At 30.9% G+C, this 21,350-nt stretch overlaps 1 protein-coding gene across 1 annotated transcript in view; it reads right to left on the bottom strand.

Moving 5' to 3' along the window:
- Positions 1-21,350, bottom strand: part of LOC145335306 (uncharacterized) — a 50,375-nt gene continuing 29,025 nt past the window's right edge. Inside the window, exons 3-15 of the mRNA XM_080181042.1 lie at positions 17,012-17,059; positions 16,465-16,569; positions 14,538-14,598; positions 13,073-13,161; positions 6,475-6,519; positions 4,394-4,458; positions 1,808-2,357; positions 1,646-1,695; positions 1,425-1,563; positions 932-1,053; positions 674-827; positions 270-353; positions 1-97 (exon numbers count right to left, since the gene is read on the bottom strand). Coding sequence (XP_080037168.1) covers positions 1-97; positions 270-353; positions 674-827; positions 932-1,053; positions 1,425-1,563; positions 1,646-1,695; positions 1,808-2,357; positions 4,394-4,458; positions 6,475-6,519; positions 13,073-13,161; positions 14,538-14,598; positions 16,465-16,502 — 1,494 coding nt within the window. The 5' untranslated portion in view covers positions 16,503-16,569; positions 17,012-17,059. The remainder of the gene's footprint in view (positions 98-269; positions 354-673; positions 828-931; positions 1,054-1,424; positions 1,564-1,645; positions 1,696-1,807; positions 2,358-4,393; positions 4,459-6,474; positions 6,520-13,072; positions 13,162-14,537; positions 14,599-16,464; positions 16,570-17,011; positions 17,060-21,350) is intronic.

Here is a 21,350-nt window from a genome sequence, read left to right as displayed (position 1 = left end):
TTAAAACATGCCTAAAGATGTGGTTTTGCCATATTTGTTTTCTCCAATACTGAGGTCTTCCATTGAAAAGCTTTGTTCTGTCAGTAATCTTCTATACCTGGATAGATTTATGAATGATAGATGGAAAGATAGATCATATAGAAATATAAAAGGTTTAGAAATTGATAGATTAGTAATTGAAAATTTACAGATAGAGATAGATGGATAGAAAAATAGATAGATTTATAGAAATATAAAAAATATTCCTAAAAGTTGGACAGATAAATTACCTTTTACTGGAAGACCTGCCACTTTTTGATCCAGGTAAAAACAAGGAGCTACCAGTTTTGATACAATTTTTTAACTCAATTGCCCTAAACATATTTTATATTTAGTCCTAAGTTTATAAGTTTAAGTTAGACTGTTTGTCCGGTGAATCTTGCTAACCGCTGAACCAATATGTTTCTTTACAATATAGCTTCTTATAGGAACGGGGCAGGTTTAGAGCTATTTGTGAGGAAGGTACCATCACTCTCACCATAAAAAAATCGTCCCTAGAAGAAAGTTAACCTACCCCCCCCCCCCAAAAAAAAAAAAACTCAAGTTCCGAGTCTTTATGGGTTATAGCCGCTATTTTTTTTAAATGTATTTTTTTGATTGATTGTCTTAATCCTTGCAGATTGGCATATCCTACCTGGAGGAGCTGCGTCTTCTCCAATGCTTCAGTGTCTTGCAGCGTCCTTCTGGTAGAATACAGTTATCACGTGACAAATCTATTGCTGAGTCATTCTGCTCATTGGCGCGCTCTGATTGGCTCAGGTCCTGTTTGCACATCCCATGGTTACCAACTTATTATTGAAAAAAATTCTTTCAATCTATGAAAATGTTTTTTTTTCTGAATAGATTTGAAAAGCTAATACATTTAATAAAAAGTTATGTAGAGAAAAAATACAAATATTAAAAGTTGGTAACCCTTCCTGTTCCTGTGATCTGTAAAAAAGTTTTAAACTCCGCTTTCTTTGAGGTAAAATAAAGCCTGTTAGACTTTTTGTTGAGCTTCTTCTTCTGTGCTGCCTAAAGGTAGGAATTTATGTAAGAACAGTGATCATTTTTTCATGGAAAAAAAACAATGTGTAAATCAGCAATTAATACATTCTTTGTCATAAAAATTGTTTCCCTACAAATATGCTATCACGCAACATTTGAAATTTTAGGATTTTCATTTTTACAAATAATTTTACTAATCAATTTTCTGTGATCTCTTTTTTGTAAGTCAAAAATTTTCAACTTTGTATATGTTTCAGAACACAGTGTGTACAGTGTTTAATGAACTTTAATTCTCTACATATATCATGATAAGTTAGACACCCAATCTCAAAGCATTGACACATTCAAGAAACTCATTTTTGTGTTCAGTTATTTTTTAAAATTTCTAAAATGTTTACCTGGATGATACAACATTAAAGGATCTTCTTCTTGTCTGTAGGTTAGCAGGTAGTTGGCAATTGCATTCACCAATGTCTTCATAGGTAGGAATGCTATCACAGCAAGGAGAAATCTGATCCTGATTCCAGCTTGCATAGCCTAAAATTATCCTAGTTAATATTTGATGTAGTTAAAGTACTTAAAATTCAGATATGATCTTAAGTTTTTTTTGTAATTTTACCTGTTGATTGGCTATTTTCTGGAAAATTGGTTTCAGCTGGTACTGTTAACCTAAAAGATAAAATTAGATGTAAAATTTGGCAAAAAATTACGCAGCATTGTTCTGTGAAGATTCTAAATCATTAAAAAAAATGGATATACATAAACAAATGTAAATAGTTACCTTGACTGTTGAGAAGCTCTTCTAGAAGATTCAACAGAATTATCCTCTGATTTCAGGAACATATGCTTGGCACAATTTCTTTGGCATGAACATGCATGTGCAGGACAATAAAAGTTCTTTGTTGACAAATCAACACTGGCAGAGTGACATGTAGATGTATGCGCCAATGAATTGCATGTAAATGGATGAGATATTGAATGACATGCTGGAGAATGATGAGAATGATGTTTGGTACATGTTCCTTGTCCATGATGATGGCAACAGTATATCTGAGGAGTATGATCTTTCTTGGATGCCACCTGAGGTTGTAATTGTTGATAGCAAGAATTAACCGATGAATTATCAATACTATTGTGATAACCAATCTGGTAGCACATGTGATTCTGTGGAGGAATATCAATGCTGATTGGTGAGCTGATTTGACAGCAGGACAGCTGGGTGGAGTTGTCAACTGTAGAGTAAAGGTTGCTGGTGCCAACAGCTGCTGAGTCTGGGGACTGGAAGGAGTTGCTTGTCAGCAGCTTTCTCGATTCATCTCCCTCACATCCACCTGAATAAATGACTCTGTTTAATTATTAAATAAGATATAAGTCATTTAGGTTTCCAGACAAAGAATGTGCAATACAAGATTTTTGAAAGTAATGTACAAGTATATTATTAAATGCATATATTCTTACTAAAATTTAAGATCCTTGTAACCCAAAACTATCATCATACAAAAGTTTTTTTTATAAATTCCTAAGATCTAATTCTAATTAGTAGATTTTTCAGGTTTCTAAAATAAAAAATTTTTATTCTGTTTTAATCTGTTGTAATACTTATAATGCATAAATATAATTTATTAATGTACTGTAACTTTTTATGTGAGCTTTTAAGATGTATAAAACTATTAAATATTAAATCTTAAGGAATCATGATGTTGATATAAAGTATGTCATAAGTTGGGGAGATATGAGCTAAGTTGGAAACTTATACAATAGAATTTAAAGAAACAAAAATGTTGAAATAAAGATTTCTCATTTATGTGTCTTGGTAATATTCTATTAAAATGTAATTTAGTTTGCTTATGTAAACTATGCAGTATTAAAAAAAGTGGGTGTGACATAATGGTACATTAAGAAACAAAAAAAAAGTATTTTTTAGTGTCTGCAGCCCATATTTCTCAATGATAATTAGAATATGCATATGCCATTGTTCTCTATACATTTCCACATCAGAGGTTGTAAAAATAATTTTTTACATCAATTATCAGCAGATATATTTAAAGCCAAAGTTTGGAAAAAATGCTTGAGAAACTGGATATTGTTAAATGTTTCTTACTTTTTTTATTACTATATTACATTTTTTCAACCAATTAAAAAAGAAGTCAGAAAGAATAGCTAGTTTACAAAAGATATATTTTTTATTGCATTAAAAAATGTTAGTTTATATATAAAAGTTATAAAAGTTGACTTTTTAAATTTTAAAGACTTGAAAGGGAGTTTTCTCTGACAAAACCCTCTGCACGCCATTGGTTGTGGTTCTCTTAAAATTAACGAAACAGAGAAAAGTTTATAATTGAGACATCATTAAAACTTTCTGTTTTATACAATTTTATATTTCTACTAAATTAATAACTTTCTTTATTTTAATGCATTTATTTTTGAATTGAGAAAAAAGGTTAACCAACCCTTAAACTATCTCAATCATTCCAGTGGTTTTTGAAATCTCAAGCTATAGATATATGGAAAAATTTATGGAAAAAATTCTACTCATATTTAGATAAATTTTTACTTCTTTTATTAAAATATTAACATATAAAATATCAGAGTTTAAAAATAGTAAAATTACTTATACAAATATGAATGAATATTGAATTGAATATTTTTACAACGCTAGCTCAAGGTGGAATGGTTGTTTCCAACTCCCCCTCTCCCCCCCCCCGCCCTCCTCTTCAAATTTTATCCCCTAGTCAACCCATTGGTTTTTTATGTTCGAAAATGAATGATCATTAGAATAGTGCAATACCTCTATTATATAGAATGACTTAAAGATAAGCTTTGCTCTTTAAAACTAACATAAAAGAACATTTCTATATATCTTTTTACCTCTCAAGGAAAAGTTTTTATTATTTATTATTTTCCAACTATACTGACTAGTAAACTAAGTTTAAAAGCTCAAAAGATACAAAATATTCTATTTTCAATAATTTTGAGATTTAGTCAAATTAGCATATTCAAAATTTATATAAATTTTATTAAATTATAAATTTGCATAGTAATTTTAAATGTTCTTTCCAGTATGTATAAAATAACAGAAAGGAATCTTATAATAAGTGTATAAGTATAGATATATAATCCAGATAACTATCTGGATCCAGTGATGTGGAACTTTTTTGTCTGCTAGCAAATTACTTTCTGCTCTTTTATAGCAGCTTTGCTGTGCATGTGTTAATGTTTCTGAAGCTTTTTGCCGTTATTCCCAATTTAAAGCCGACACAGGGTTCATGGGATGAGAACAGTTATTCAACCCCTTCCTCCTCTATTATTATACTTTATAATCCTATAATTTTTTTTATTTTCGTATCCGTGGAAACTTTTAAATTACCTTGTTCATAGTCGAGATTGTGTAGAGATATTAGTTCCATTTCCGGGCTCAGGTTTACAAATTTTCTAGAAAAAAAATAATCTTTATATAAAAGTAACAGAATGTGTGTCTGTCTATCTGTAAGTCTGCTTGTAGCAAAAGTTCTCGCAAACCACTGAACCATTATTAATAAGACTTCTTAATTTTTTTTTGAGATTTTGTGCTAATCATACTTTGGGGACCATTAAAACTTACAGCCCAATGCCCTCTCCCTCGCTGGACAGTGGTACTCGTCTAACTAGCGGGCACGACCCTAGAGGGCTCTATTGACATCCAGCGGTTAGCGATATCTTAAGCTACATACAGATAGCATTCCGGTTAGTTGTATATAGAAATTTTCAACAACAAAAATGGTTAAAAAATGACAAAGAAAAAAAAATTCTAACAATATTTTTAAAATTTTTTTCTACTTATTTTCTCAATTGTAAAATCATTCAAAATATTCATGATATATCTAATATTTTGTTTTATAAATAATAACTAATAGTATTTTTGCATAATATTTGCAAAGAAGGTGTATCAACTTTTTTTTATAGCTAGCCGGTTCTTTTAGTAAGTAGTAGATTTAAAATTTTTCATAGAATTCAGATATGCAATCGGTTTTTTTGTAGACCTCTTATTTTTTAAGTATTTTAAGTTTTTTTTTAAAATCAAGTCGATTTTAAGGTACTAAAATGTAACAAAAAAAAGAAAGAAAATGGCCATTATGAACAAAAATAGTAAGATCTTTAATTTGACACCTTACTTTTTCAATTCTGTCAGGTAATTATTGAAAAAATCGATTTTTTTAAACCCACGAGAATAAAAACTTTGAACCTAATTTTATCATTTCACAGGTAAAAAAATATGGGTTCATATATACCTTTAGAATCAGAAAAATATTACGAATCCATTGTAAGCAAAATTGAAAAAAAAAGTTTACAATATAGTATATAAACTACAATAAAAGGAATTTTATGAAAATATCATATTATATTATACAGGCAACGTCTTAATTCTTGAATTGAGTATAAAAATGGGAAGGGGGTAAAGAGGGGGTAAAAAAGGGAAGACGAAAGTGTTGCCTGAACAAAAAATATAATTGGCCATTTGTTTATTTTTTATTTTTCTACTTTTTTTCAATTTTGCTTACAATAGATTCGTAATATTTTTCTGATTCTAAAGGTATATATGAACCCATATTTTTTTACCTGTGAAATGATAAAATTAAGTTCAAAGTTTTTATTCTCGTGGGTTTAAAAAATCAATTTTTTCAATAATTACCTGACAAAATTCAAAAAGTAAGGTGTCAAATTAAAGATCTTACTATTTTTGTACATAATGGACATTTTCTTCCTTTTTTTTGTTGCGTTTTAGTACCTTAAAATCGACTTAATCTTTTTTTTAAAAACTTAAATTACTTAAAAAGTAAGAGGTCTACAAAAAAAAACCGATTGCATATCTAAATTCTATGAAAAATTTTACATCTACTACTTACTAAAAGAACCGGCTAGCTATAAAAAAAAGTTGATACACCTTCTTTACATTAAATTCAATTTTGCATTACTTTGAAAAAATGTACATTTTAGGTTATAAGGAACATTTCGAATATAAAAAGCAAAATAATAAAGAGCTTTACAAGTAGGTAGATATATAATTATAGATAGATATCTTGACAGATAGATAGATAAATGAATAGATATATAAATAGATTTATTTACAGGTACATAAAATAGGTAGATCAATAAATCTACAAGTATAGATGTATATTCCAGACAACAACCTGACCTAAATAATATTGACCCTTTTGCTAGTAGACGAATTTCATTGAACATTACTTTCTCAATAAAGCTGTTGAAAGCTTACAGCTGCTTTTTGATTTTTTTTTGTTATTTTTATGGTAAATTGATAAATAGCTTAACACTTATATATATATTGAGTATAAATTTATGAATATGCAGATAGAAAAGATAGATAGATATCCCTATTTACAGAAAGATAGATTACAGATAGATAGAAAGAAGAAACATAAGGAGGTAGACAGATAGATAGATAAAGCTTACCCAATATATTTTCCACAAGGTCTGAGCAATAGTTTTAGGTCTGCTCTGAAAAATAAAATTATTTTATTATCAGATATAATACAAAATCAAAATTATTAAAGGGTGGGTTAAATTCCTAAATGGGATCTATGCAGGTCTGTCTGTCTGTCTGTCTAACCAAATAACCTAACTAATTAAATACTTGACTGATTCGGTTCAGTTTTCAAAGTTTAAGTCATTTTTTTTAGCTATCTGGAAGACTGTAGGTTATCCCCAAGATTATTATTTTTCCCTCCCACCACATTCTAAAAAAGTATGGATAAACCACCACCCCCCCCCCTCCCCCCTCCCTCCCCTCAACTAGGTGATTAGGTAAAGGGAGGTGCTTCATAATACTTGTAGAGTAACGTTTCTGGAACCATAAATTTATTTTGAAAGGGTTAAAAGTTTGAGATAATAAAATTAACATAGTTCTTTCAAGTTTTAAATTGTGTTAAAAAAAAACAAGAATGATAACTTTCAAAAGTATCTAGGAAGCGAAGTACCAAATAATTTAATTTGAGAAATCTTTACAAAAAGTTCCGGTTTCTGAACTTATCAAGTATTAGATTTTTAACAGACATACAGACAAAGTAATTTATGTAATAGATTCTTTATATAAATGAATCTTAATATACAGGGTGTCCCACGTAAACTGTTTTTTTTGAAACGCTTATTACTCCCTTAATATTTGAGCTAACTTCGTAAAATAAAAAGTATTTGGCAGCAAACTACTGACCATTTAATGATATAGTGATGAAAAATCCGCAAAGTTAACAGAATAAAATCTACAAGGTAATACATAACAGGCTGATTTTAGTGTATATAAGACTAATCCACAAGAAAAATATGCCTTAGTAAAATTTTAAAGCAGCTGGTGGTCAAACGGTAGATTAAAGACTTACTCCAGACATTATAAGAACTGGCATAGTAGTCTAATTAAAAAATCTGGTATTTTTCAGGTTCTTGTGTGCATTTAAAGTGAGCTCACTTGAAAAATTAACAAAGAAGATCAATATTATGCCTATTTTTACATATTGTTCATTTATATTACACTATAGATTCTTGAATATTGAGAATTTCTAGTATGCCATGTCAAAATTGTTCTATTTTTGTGCTTACAAAGTCTGAGCGACCAGCAGTTTGGACCCAAACTATTCTTAAAGTTCACAAAGTAAATATTTTCTTGTGGGTTAGTCTAAATTCAATAAAATGAACCTCTTATGTAATACCTCGTAGATTTTTTCCTGTTTATTTTGTGGATTTTTCATCATTACCCTATAAAATGGTCAGTAGTAGGCTGCCAAATACTTTTTATTTTACTAATTTAGCTCAAATATTAAGGGAGTAATAAGCGTTTCAAAAAAAACAGTTTATGTGGGACACCCTGTAATTAGAAATATTTTTTTTTTTTTTTTTTTCATCAAATGCTTTAGTAAGTTCAAAAATACATTAATTGAAATGACAAATGTCTAAGATATAGAACAGTTATTTATCGCATTATAAACATCTTTCCGCAGATATAAAAATTTATAATTATAAGATTAAACTAGTTTCTTTCAGCCCCGAAATGCATTGTACACTTTTATATTTGAAGAATACTGGATCTAATGCGATGCTAGACATAGTTTTTTCGTATTAATGAGAACCGGTTCTAATCCACCGGATAATGATCGGTTTTGAATGAATACTCATGAAGCTACTCATTCAAAATGTCCCTCAATCCATCAGCTATGCTTCAGAAGGAACATGATTTTCACCGATGCTATTCAAGATAGACAGCCAAAAATTCTTTGTTATTAATATTATATTTGCAATGTACTTAGGGGACATGTGTTTTTGTTTCTCTCTTCTGCTATTTAAAATAGAGGTCTGATTTTGCTGAACAATGCATTTGTTCTCAAGATAACATTTTTCCGTCGGTTCGTCGTTTCTGCTGTGTTTTTCAGCTTTTTTGAGGAAATATTTTTTTTATAAAGATTTATATGACCAGTTACATCATCTGTACTCTCAGTATGACTAAATATGTCCGAATGTCTATCTGATATGCTAATTATTGCCTACTTGTTAAGTTGTTAGGCTGTTTTTTTCATTTTTACATTAGCGAGCTTTTTATGGATTTTTTTTTATAAACAACAAGAAAACTAGGAGACAAAAACTCTGAAATGGTAGGACTTCCCTAATTATAAAAAAGCTTCGCTTTTTAAAATACGTTTTTGGTTCTGATTAATTCAAATTAGGAATAAATTGAGAAGTTAAAACTTTCCAAACACTTTATATACACTTTTATTATTTTAAAGCGAAGCTTTTCTATAATTAGGGACGGTCCGTCTGTCACTAAAGTTAGCTCTAATCGTTAATTTAAACAGGTTAGAATTGTACTATCGATTTCAAACTTTGCTTGATGATTCCTATAACTATTAGGTATTATTTAGGAAGCGTAGTAACTATATAATCGTTACAAGAAAGTCCATTTAAAACATACTGATTTTGAAACTTTTTTTGAAAACATTTTTTTTTATGTTATAATTATTCTATTCATCTGATTTTTGGAATTCTGATTCCCATTACCACAAGGTACAATGTCACAAACGAAGCATCTCTATAATGAAGTTTTAAAAATGTAAGTATGTCTTTAAACAGTATCTTGTATTTAAGAAATTTTGCAACAAATTTACTTACAATTTTGTTTATACTTAAGCATTGATATTCTGCTTATTCAGTTCTCTCATTCTACAAATTTCAATGTTCGTTTGTCCTACCATTTCAGAGCTTCGCTTTTAGATGTTGTTATCCTTTTAATAAACATATTTTAATGAAACCTTTGAAAAGTAAAATATCTTTCATTAAAATGAACAATATTTAAATATATTTAAAATCTTTTTATTTTTTTCTTAAAATGTACATAATTAGATAAAACACTTTTATTTTAGATAATCTTATTAATTTTCTCTTGGGAATAGGATGTTAGTAAGTTAGTACTTTTAATTAAAATCACTTTATGTATATAGTTAAGCTAATCCAATCTTTGATCTGTCATTTATTCCATACTAGCGGTTACGCCCCTAGAGACCTCTAAGCAGGACTTGAGGGATGTGGGGGCGACCATCTACTTTTATTTAAATTTTGATAAGAAAAAAATGTAAGAGGGGTAATTTTTCTAAAGGCTTTTATATTGGGATGTATTTTGTGTATTAGCCAAATTTTAAAATTCTCTCAACATGACCTATGTATGTCAATTTATTTTGAATGTTATGAATATTTCTTTTCTAATGGGTGGGCAACAATTTTTGATCGCCAATTTAGGTGGTGTTTGTTCAATATCTTTCATGATTTATTGAAAATGACTTTTGTTCATAAGTTCAGTTAATTTTTAATTTTAAAACCTTCAATTCACTAAATTATTTTCTACATGAATTGTTATTGTTAAGTCTAGATTTTAAATATAATATAACTATTAATAGTATACAATATACTACGTTATAAAATAAGCAGGTTTTGTAAAAAAAATGTATTAAATATTAGGGGAAAATACTTTGTGTATTTGATTTAAGTTGTGACTCCTTATGGGCCAAGGTTCCTCTTATTCCTAATAAAAATATCAAATGCCGGACATAACAGCAGTATCTACAGTTTTGATTCTTGTAAGTGGGAATGACTCGAACCCGACACCTCCCCGACAGATAGAGAACACAAAAAAACCTAAATTCTAGACATTTAAGTATGCAATCTGTAACATTAAGTAGTTCTTTCAAATACAAATCCCTTGAAAATTTACATTCAAAAGAAACACTAATTGATATTAAAGAGAGGTTTCTACTAGAGGTTAGGCTACTCTATAGTTTGTTTGTATGTCTGAGATTCTGAAATCATTTACAAATGTAACTTTCAAATTTTGAACAAAATTAAGATAAGAACATAAAAATATTAGTTTTAAACTGAAAATAAGCTATTATATCCAGGGAGGGATAAACATTGAAATTTTTTTTAAACTGGTACCCAAAGTTTTGTAACCACATTATCTTATTCTTTAGCTAAAAAACTTTGGGTGCTTTTATTGAAATTTGATTGGTTGGTTCCAAACTAGTGTACAAACTGATCAAACAATATTTTACTCTACAGGTATTTTTGTTTATAATCATTGGAGGGGGACGTATTTTATCAACCATTGTCGTATCCCTTAAGATTTCTGTATTTTACCAAAGCCAACAATGATCTTTTGTGTGTATTTAGGAGTTTTATTAGCTGCACTACTATTGAATACAATCATCCTTGTTGTATAAAAAGAAACCAAATTAACACTAAGTGGAGATTATTGTTACTTTTTTACACCTCTTCTTTGTATTGTAAAAATATTACTTTTTATCTTTATTTTTCATGTTCTAACTGGTAGAAATTATATTTAATTGTTATTACATAATATACATTACTACCGGGAATCTAGCTAGCATCTAGAGGCTCTATTCTAAAGGATGAATAAAAGCAGAAAATTAACCTAAAATCATACCCAGTTTTTATCTATAAAATAAAATAGCCTAAAACCACCTCAGGACCTATAGAAAGCTTCAGTGTAAAGGAGAACCATATCGGGTCAGCGATTAGCAAGATCCTTTGCTACAGACAAAAAAACCTTACTACTTTATATAAAAAAGATAGTTTTGACAATGTTCTGATTATAAATGTTTCATCTACCCTTACCCATCAATAAAGGATTATAGGGTGGAGTTTTTTTTGTTAGACCCACGACCCTAGAGCATCTGTTCGTCGTCGGGAATTTATTGAGTTCTAATTTCGACAATATGCTAATTATTATGCTAATTATTTTCTACTGTTACTTTGTCTGATACGCGACATTGATATTTGGAGTAGGGGGAATGTCTTAGCCCAAAACAGGTGAAACCAGGGATAAGGGATGGGAAACGTAGGAAAATATTATTTCAGGCCTATTTCAAGCCTAGGCCTATTTCTAGCCTAATAAACCAGTTTTGGGATAGCGCAGTGGTTCGTATAAAATGCTAATGAAAAAGCTGTGTGTGTGTGTGTAGATAAAGTATAGAATCAAATTCAGGTAGCTAGTTCAAAGTAAAAAACATAACTTTTTATAAACCTATATATTAATGGCTTTTGTTAAAATGAAGTTTTTTCTCTCCCAAAATTTTTTATCTTTTACTTTGGTAATTTGAACTGTCAGAAAGCTATCGTTGGGTTTCCCTCAGACAGATTTTAGTTTGTATTATTTGCATTTTTATTAATGAGTAAAAATTTTATTTGAAAATTTCATTGCTAATTAAAATTCAAAATAAATAAATAAATATGCACTTGGGTAACATTCTATCAAGTTCTTTGGATACTATACTGGATATAATGTAATGATATATCTGTACTGTGTTGTATTGTACAAAAATTAGGGTGAAGGTGTTGTATCAACTCCGTACTAAATTTTTAAAATTCAAAATACAACATCTAATTTATAAACTACCAAATGAAAATTCGTAGCTACCTTCTTTTCAAAAAAATAATCCCGTTATTTTTGTTTTTTCTATGTGGCCCTTTTTTAATGTTTAACTCTAAGCAGATTTAATAATTAAACTAATGTGATCTAACACCATTTATATTTATTTTTTCGTAGCAGACGAAATCATTATTTTTTCTAGAATTGTCTGCTTGTAAAATTTCCGCCATCTGTGATTTGGGCTTGTTTTGTATCAACCAATCACCAATTGGCTCCGCCAATTGGTGATTGGTTGATACAAAGCAAGCCCAAATCACAGAACACTATTGGTTTAGAGCGGTAGCCAATATGAGCCGTCCGCCAGTAAGGTCATTAAATTAGGCAAATGGTAAAAGTTGCATGATCCCTTTCAAAACCAGGCCGAGACCTAATTTATGGCCAGGTTTCCTATCCCTTATCCCTGGGTGAAACTAATTACCATGCACCTCCAAACAAGGAACGTACAACCAAATGTTGGTTGACTGTATGGTGTTACTCTTAACCCCAATACCCCGGTGTTTGGACAGTAAAGGAAAGTATTATGACTTATTTTATTTCTACTAACCTGAACTGCGATCCAGCAATACAGTAGATAGTCCACCTATACTCCTATACACCCCCCCCCCCCATCATCACCTATCTATCTATCAACCTGAATTAAGATCCAGCAATACAGTAGATGGTCCACCCATACTACCCCCCCCCCCACACCTTATCAACATCTATCAATCTATCAACCTGAATTGAGATCCAGCAATACAGTAGATTGTCCATACACATATCCCTCTCCCTCCCCTCAACACCTATCTATCTATCAACCTGAATTGAGATCAAGCAATACAGTAGATGGTCCACCCAAACCCCCCCCCCCCCCCACCTCATTACCTATCTAATTATCAACCTGAATTGAGATCCAGCAATACAGTAGATGGTCCAGCTATATCCCTCTAAACCCCCCCCCCCCGATCAACACCTATCTATCTTTCAACCTGAATTGAGATCCAGCAATACAGTAGATGGTCCAGCTATATCCCTCTCAACCTCCCCCCCCCCCTCCCCCAACCCCACAACATCTATCTATCTATCAACCTGAATTGAGATCCAGCAATACAGTAGATGAGAAAGTTGACAGATGAGTTGACCAGAACCAGATATCTTGCCACAAAATCAGCACACCACTAGATATTAAAAAAAGTCAGTTTATATATTTACTATTATTTAAATAAACACCTCTAGCCTCTAAGGGCTCTTACTTATAGGTTCAGGGGATAATTTTAAAAAAATTTAGATTTTTTTTTCTTTCCATGTTTACATTACTAATAGGTATATTCCCTGAAAAGAAGAGCCTATTTGGTTTACTGGCTATCAAGATCTTAAGCTTCAGACAGACAGACGAACATCGTTCTATTTTTTATTTTATATTGATAATATTTTCATAATTGATGAATTACTTATAAATAATAATTACAGAATGGGTAAATTGTTGCAGAAAGTTTGGAGGCAAAATAGTTTTTTTTACGTTAAAATATCCCTCCCAAAATTAGTGTGAGTGCACAGCACGTAGATTCAATTTAGTGTAAATGTGATAAATTGTCCAGAAGATGAACAAAAGAATCTAATAATTATTTTTCTTCTGTGGGAATTATCAAGAAAAAATTTTGAGGAAAAACAAATATTGCTAGAAGCGAAGCTACTCTATAATTGGCTTTGTTATGTACATCAATCCTGAGCTAATTATTGTCAGATTCTAAATCTCTGTTATGGCTTTTAAATGCTATTTAATTTTCAGGTCTGGAAAAGAAATTGATATAATTGCCTATGTTAAAACTCAAAAGTTATGTAAATATGTGCTATAAATTAAAAAAGAACAAGGATTACAGCATCCTTTTTCACGAAGCCTAAAAATATGTGTAAAAAACATTTGAAACAATTGTAGATTTATAGAACCATTACTAGACATCATGCCTAATTGAATCAGGAATCTCAATTCAAAACTTCAGACAATAGGATTGTATATAAAACTATTTGGAGATTATTTCATTTAAATTTTCCTACAAGTTTCTAACAAGGACAAACATACCCTAATTGTAGAAAAAGCTTTGCCGATAAAATGAGACAAACGTTCTGTGAAACGGCAAAAGTTTAAATTCATTTCTCCAAAAAAGAAAACAAGGAAATTTTTCTTTGGCGCTATCACATAGAAACTCTGTTGACCCTCCCCCCACCCCCCTAACCAATTTTAAGATAAATTAGTCAAAAATAAAAGAAGTTTTTCATTTGTTTATTTATTACTTTATTTCAGGTTAGGGGTGCTAAGTAACAAAGCAGGTTTATGGCTCTGCATGGTTGGGGCCCTCATAAAGTTAGGCACAGGGGAAGAATTTTCAATTAATTTCAAAAATAAGAGGGGGGTATCAATGTTCAACTGGCACTTTGTGAGAAAGCCCAAAAAGTTATATAAAATACCAACACCTCTGTAAAACTGTGATTCTCTTATTGTATCAACACACTCCCTAATACTAGAGTAGCTGTATTACTGCTAGAAACCTATTACCTGCCATGTAGGTGTCCAGTATCTCTGATTTCTAGCATCACAATACAAGATCATGTTGATACTGAAATAAAAAAAAAATTATTGATGGAAGAACCGAACACTAGATGCCTTTTTCTAAAAAAGGCATAATAAAAAGTTTTTAAAGATGGTATACATTTACATTTTTTAAAGATGGTATATATTTTCATTTAATAAAAGAACATAAAGTGTTTAAGCAAACGAATGATAAATAAAAGTTTGGGTACCGATATATTTTTCAGATCACTATGTCCCCTCCCTCCCTATAAAGTTGTTCCAGCATGTTCTCCTCGAAGAAGCAAGTTGAGCATAAAACTCCACCGCTCCATTACTTTGAAATAATTAAAAATAAGAGGAAGTAGTTTTTTTCTGGTATAAATTGTTTCCTTATGATATGATAGGTTGGGTTTTATCGGGTATAGGGAAGTTCCGCAGGGTTTGGGCCCCCGCAATGGATTATGCATAAAGAACCCTCCCCCCCCCTTTTCAATGTATTTCAAAAATAAGAAATTTATCTAAAAGTAAATCAGTAAAATAAAGGATGTGATTACACTCAAATAAGAAATAATTGAAAAGATAGAAAAACGAAAAGATATAAAACATATACTTTTTGTGTTGTTTTTCTTGCAAATCAAATAAAAGAAAATGAGAAAAATGTGACTGTCAGGAAAATATTGTCAGCATTTACAACATTGCATATCAAACAAAAATGTCAGTGTAAACTTTTTATTAAATTCATTTTTTGGAACATTTATTATTTGATTTGCAATTGTTAAAATTTAAGCTACTAGCCGCTACGCCCCTAGAGACTTGAGGGTAGGAGAGCGAGTAAGTCTACCTTTCAATTCTTTATTTTATTTTTAAACAGACAAAGTAAAAAAATAAGGTTTGGAGTTGGATTTTTTCAAGGTTGAATTTCTTCACAAAAAATAGATATAAACCTTCCCTGGGCTTAAAAGAAGCTTTACAGCATTGAAGTTACATATAAATCTAGCGGTTAGCAAGATCTTAAACCACAAACAAGCAGACGAACCTACAGATATCCTGTTACTTTTATATGATGATTTAAATTATTTAGTTAAAATGTTTAAAACACGCCAAAAAAATTTGAATGATACACATTCCTAGCCACATTCATACAAAGCTCAGCTGCACTTGATAGCAGCTGCAGCCGCCAAAAAATCAAAGCTGATGAGCAGACTGCATAATTAGCAGCCCTCGTGTTTTCAGCATTTCTTTATTAATCCGCTGCCTAGTGACGAGCATTTAACAAACAAGCTGCCGAACAAATAAGCGGCAGCTGAGCCCTAATGTAAATAACAATTTACCCTAATCTATAAATAAGATAACATAAATGAAATAACATAAATGAGTGGAAATCTAATTTTTCATCTGGCATTGACTAACACTAATGTGATTCATTTTTTTTTGCTTTTTTCCTGTTATGTTCTATTGCTAACATTATTTAAAATATTTGTAGATTATTAAAAGAGTTACATTAAATGCAAAAAAAACATTAATTAAGAATTTATAAAATCCATGAATAAAGTTGAAACTTGATGATGAAATATATAATTTATTAAATTAGTTAATTATCTGGCAGCATTATGAATGTATAAATGATTATGTCTACAAAATTACCAATAATTATTAAAAGGTCAAATTAAAAGCGAAATTTATTAAACTATACCAGCAAACGTTTGAACAATAAATGGCCTTTAGACAAACCTACATTTACATCTGACCAAAATATAGAGTTGCTCCTCCTTATTTTTCAGATAAATTTTAAAATATTTTGAATTAACTGGGCACTTTTGGGACAACCACCGATAACTTTTCTGCTTATTATAACAAGGACGAGTTTGTTTATGAGTAGTGCAAGTGAATCATATAAATATTGAAAACATACCTAGTGACTTCATAGATTCCAATGATGATTCTTGGCATGTTGAGGATAAGGAACACAAGAACAAGGATGCAACAGATCCGAGCAAGGGAAAAGTCATTTGCCCGCCTAAATACATATATAACTATCATAAGAATTGGATTATGTTAGAGTACATAAAACCGACCATCCTTCATTGCACTGTTGAAAAAAATAATATTTTGTTTTTAATAAACAGTATATAATCTTTACTCATTAAAGCATCATGTCTTTTTATTTATAAACCAACTAAAGATTGTTTTAACATGAAACACCGTGTATTGGACTTATAAAATAAAAATAACATGTTTAATTAAACTGTGCTATTCACTCTATGTATGGTATTTAAAGTAGTAAGGTTTTTTTTGTCTGTATCTTAATAAACTACTGGTCGGTTCGATTGATCCTTTTTATGAAAGGCTCAAACATGCTCCGGTACGGTTTTAGTCTTTTTTTTATATTCAAGCCCATAGAATATTGTAACCAACAGAACAACTATTGAATATAGAGTAGCTTTGCTACTTTTAATTACCTTCTAGCTGAAGTTCCTAGTCTTGAATGGGGAATTCGCGAGTTAATTCTAAACAAAAAATCCGCCATCAATACAAAAATAGCACTGCCAAAGAAATCAAATCCACGGTTTTGCTTACAAGAAGATTACTCGAGCAATTAGGCATTATCTATAAATCTTTTAAAAATTGTGAAATTAAAATATGAAGATAGTCCAATATTATTATATATTTATAGCAAAACTTTTGTGGAAATTTAAATTCTCATACTTGTGTTTACTGAGTTTATTATTAGTAGAAAAGTTGAAAGATTGTAGTATTTTAATATGCACTTGAAACAAAGTTAGCTTTTTCCCTCATGGTGCCAGTTGAGCACCGCAACCCCCCAACCCCAACTTCCTCATTTTAGAAATAAACTGAAAATAAGAGAGTTTGCTTGTTTATTATTTTAGATCAGGGGTTAGGTTAAAAATCCTAGGTCAAGCCCCGTAAGGGTTAAACTTTATGGAAAAACCCTCCCCCTCATTTAGAATTGATTTCAGAAAAAGGTGGAGGAGTTTCAGTGCCCTAAAGGTGGTTTTAGGGCAAGCACCATAAGTTCTTGAGCTTTAATCAAATATATATTGAAGTGGGCATTCTAAAGAAAAATCTTCAATCTACTTAAGATTTTTGCAATTTTACACTTTCCATGTTTAATTAAGTCCTGCATATGAGAAAACATTTTTTAAAACGAAGCTTTTCAAATTTAGGGTGCTTTCATCTTTGATCTTTTGTTGAATAATGCATGTTAGAATATTTCTATCAATTTTAAACTTTGGTGTAACAGATTTGTATAATTTGAAAGGCATAGAAACTCTATAATCATCACTAGACTGTTCTTATATCTATTAATTTCTTAAGCTTTTTGGCATAAATTGTTACAACTTATCAAAATTTTGGCAACAAATTTACAAAAAAATTTTGACATAAATGTCAATTTATTCATGTTAGGGATTGTGTTATCCTTGTTCAAAAAGTTCAATTTCAACATTTTTGTTCTCGATGTTTGGTCCTTTTTGACAACACTTTTAAATCGGAGCTGAAAAAAGTAAAATTCCATATGTTAGGTACTGTACAAAATCAGACGTTGAATTACCCCCCCCCCCCTCTCTAAGAAGCCGAACCTAAGAGGAAAATAAGACCATTCATGTTTGTTGTGTTATTAGTTGTTTTCCAAGGCATTATCTATTTTCAATAATCCAATTTTAAATAATTAGATCAGCTTACTTTGCATTAAATATTAACTTATGTGAATTTACACCTTTTTTAAAATTGGGGCAAGTATGTTCATCCGACGGGCGGTTTCCTTCAAAGCACAGAAAACCCACCACTTATTTTAAAATAAATTCAAAATACAAGAGGGGTTAATTTTTCCAGTGTTAGGTCAGGTTAGGTTAGGTTATATTAGATAGTGGGTAACCCTGCAGGGTTATGGCACCAGCGGTAATGGTCCTGCAATTTCAATTACTATTTGATACCTATATTTGCGACAACTTTTTCTATTTTTTCATATTTTTACAAATTACGTATTGTAAAAATAATAATATTATAAAGGAATTTAATAAAGGACAAAAAGATGACAGACGGAAAAAATATACATCATATAAAGGGTCAAAGTTTGCATGAACTATCTTTCATTTTATATTTGGACCATCAATTATTCAACTCTTCTTGTTTTTCATTTCTTATAAACTTGTTTTGTACCAAATAGAGTGCTCTAACATCTAATCCAGGGAAGGAGGGGATATTGGACCAAAAGAGTCAATGTTAACCAAAGTTCTCTAATTCTATCACCTAAATCTTTGATAAGTTACTACATACTATTAGTGTCCAAACTTTTCAACCTGTAATTGTAATAAAAATTTCACTGGTACCCAAAGTTTTATGAACATATTCTCTAATTCGACCACCTTAGTCTTGATAAGTTAGTACATACTAGCAGTGTCCAAACTTTTCCACACGTTACTTTAATCTACAGAATGTGTAATTTAACGTTCTGGAATGTGGATGTACGTTTGGACATTTCCTTTTTTTAACTACACTAAGAAAAATCAAGATTAAGGTAGTTATGTGAGTTATGAGAGGGCCACTTTTGGTTTAATGGATATTGCCAGGAATATTTCATATGCAAAAGTTTGAAAACTGCAGTTTTTATTACATTTTGGCATAACTTACAATTGGATATTAAATAAATATTTTATATTAAATATTCATTTCTTATTTAGGGAATGTAGTGTCTGATCACAGAATAGGGAATTTTAACCTTGCATGGGGATTCGTATGACAAACTGGTATAATTAAGATTTTTTAAAATTTAGATTTTTACCGTTTATCTCATTTTCTACGTGTGAAACATAGAGAGCTTTAACTAACTGATTTTTTTAAAGTCAGTCGATTATACATAATTGATACTAGGGTTGGGCCCGATATCCGGTTTGGCCGGATATCCGACCATTTTCGATATCCAGCCGGTTACCGGATATTGAAACTATCCGGATAACGGATATTTGGCTGATTTTTACTGCCGGATATCCAGTTACCCGGCCGGATATCCGGTATTTTGCCGGATATCGAGCGTTGGCCAGATATCCGGCCGGAGACCGGATATTGAAACTATCCGGATACATATCCGGTATCCGGCCAAAAAAGTATCCGGCCCAACCCTAATTGATACTTGTTTTTTTTAATATCTCCATCCTGGCGGTCGCCGATAAAAGTCCAAAAGGAGGCCCGACTGCAAAGGTTAAAAACAGATCTATAGTATAGAAGTATATACAGACAACTACCTCCCTTCATTTTTCAAAGACTTCTTTCGTCTGCTTCTAAACTATTTTCTGCTACTTGGCTGTGTTTATAAAAGCGACACCATTGGTTGATTTTCAATGACCCAATAAAAAGGTTGCGCAAGGTGGTTGCGATGGAGAGATACAATTATTTAACCCTTTCTCCTCTAGTGTTTTACTCTAATGGGTTAAACACAATATCCCTGTTTTTTTTAATTTGCAAAGAAAAAAGTAATTGACTGTAATTTTCTCATGTTACATTAAATTAAGCCCAAACAAGAATTGCACAATCGGACAAAAACAAAGAAGATGATTTCCAATGTGAGCAAAGCTTTGTGACATTTATAAAAGCATTTGAGTGTGTGTGTGTGAGTTAGAGACAGATGGACCAATCAGAGCTAGCCTAAAATAAAGGCCAATGAGCGATACGAGATTAATTCTAACCAATAGGAAAGCTTGTTGAATTCGATCAACCAATGAGAATCATGAATTTGCATGACAAACAAAAGAGGAATGAAAATTAATCATGAATGACTTGTAGACTAGCACAACACAACTTACATAAAAGTTGTATTTATAGAATGTAGCTGTTTACAGAAAAACAATTATATAAGTAAGTAATCATGTTTGTATGTTTTGTACATCTCCATACATAAAAATACATAGAAAGGCTCAACACTGAGCTGCCTTGCAAGTGGGGTTCAACTGCAGTTAGTTGACTTTATTAAAGTAAATGATAATCTGGTGTAAGATTTAGTCAACAAAATGCTATCAGTTTTTAAGGGGGTTGATTTATACTATACAACCAATGTAAACAAGGATGACAACATCCATAAAAGCGAAGCACTGAAACGGTAGGACAAACGGACATTAACGCATGTATATTGTTTGAACTGAATAATCAGAATATAGAAGTGTAAGAGTCGAAGCAAAATTATAAGTAAATTTGTTGAAAAACTGCTTAATACAGGATAATGTTTATGGACATACTTACATTTTTAGGACTTGATTATAGAGTTGCTTCGCTTATAATAATGTTCTTTGTTGTTCCAGGAATTAATATACCAAAAATCAGATCAAACGGATAATTAGATCACATAAAAAATTTGTTGTTAAAAAAGTATAAAAATCAACATGTTTAAAATGGACGTACGGACATTCTGGTAATAATTATAGAGTTGCTACGCTTTCTAAATCGTACCTAACTACTACAGGAATCATCATGCAAAGTTTGAAATCGATAGGACAATTCTAACATGCCTACATTAACGAATAAAAGCTATCTATCTCGGACGGACGTACAGACCGACCCTAATTATAGAAAAGCTTCGCTTTTAAAAATACTTTTTTGATAGAGAATAAGTGGATGAGTGACAAAAAGAGGAAAAAATACATCAGTAATTTAGTCAGTCTGTGAGGGAGGAGTCAGAGAGGGAGGGGTCATTGGGCCGTTTTATACACTAGTCCCAAAAGTTTTATGATAGTTCTACTAGCTTACAACTTTGGGGACTTTTAACTATATTTTGATTGGTTGAGTGTC

The sequence above is a fragment of the Acartia tonsa genome, chromosome 13 (assembly GCF_053477335.1).
Source record: "Acartia tonsa isolate MP-2025a chromosome 13, ASM5347733v1, whole genome shotgun sequence".
Lineage (NCBI taxonomy): Eukaryota > Metazoa > Arthropoda > Copepoda > Calanoida > Acartiidae > Acartia > Acartia tonsa.
This window is presented reverse-complemented; position numbering and strand designations above follow the sequence as displayed.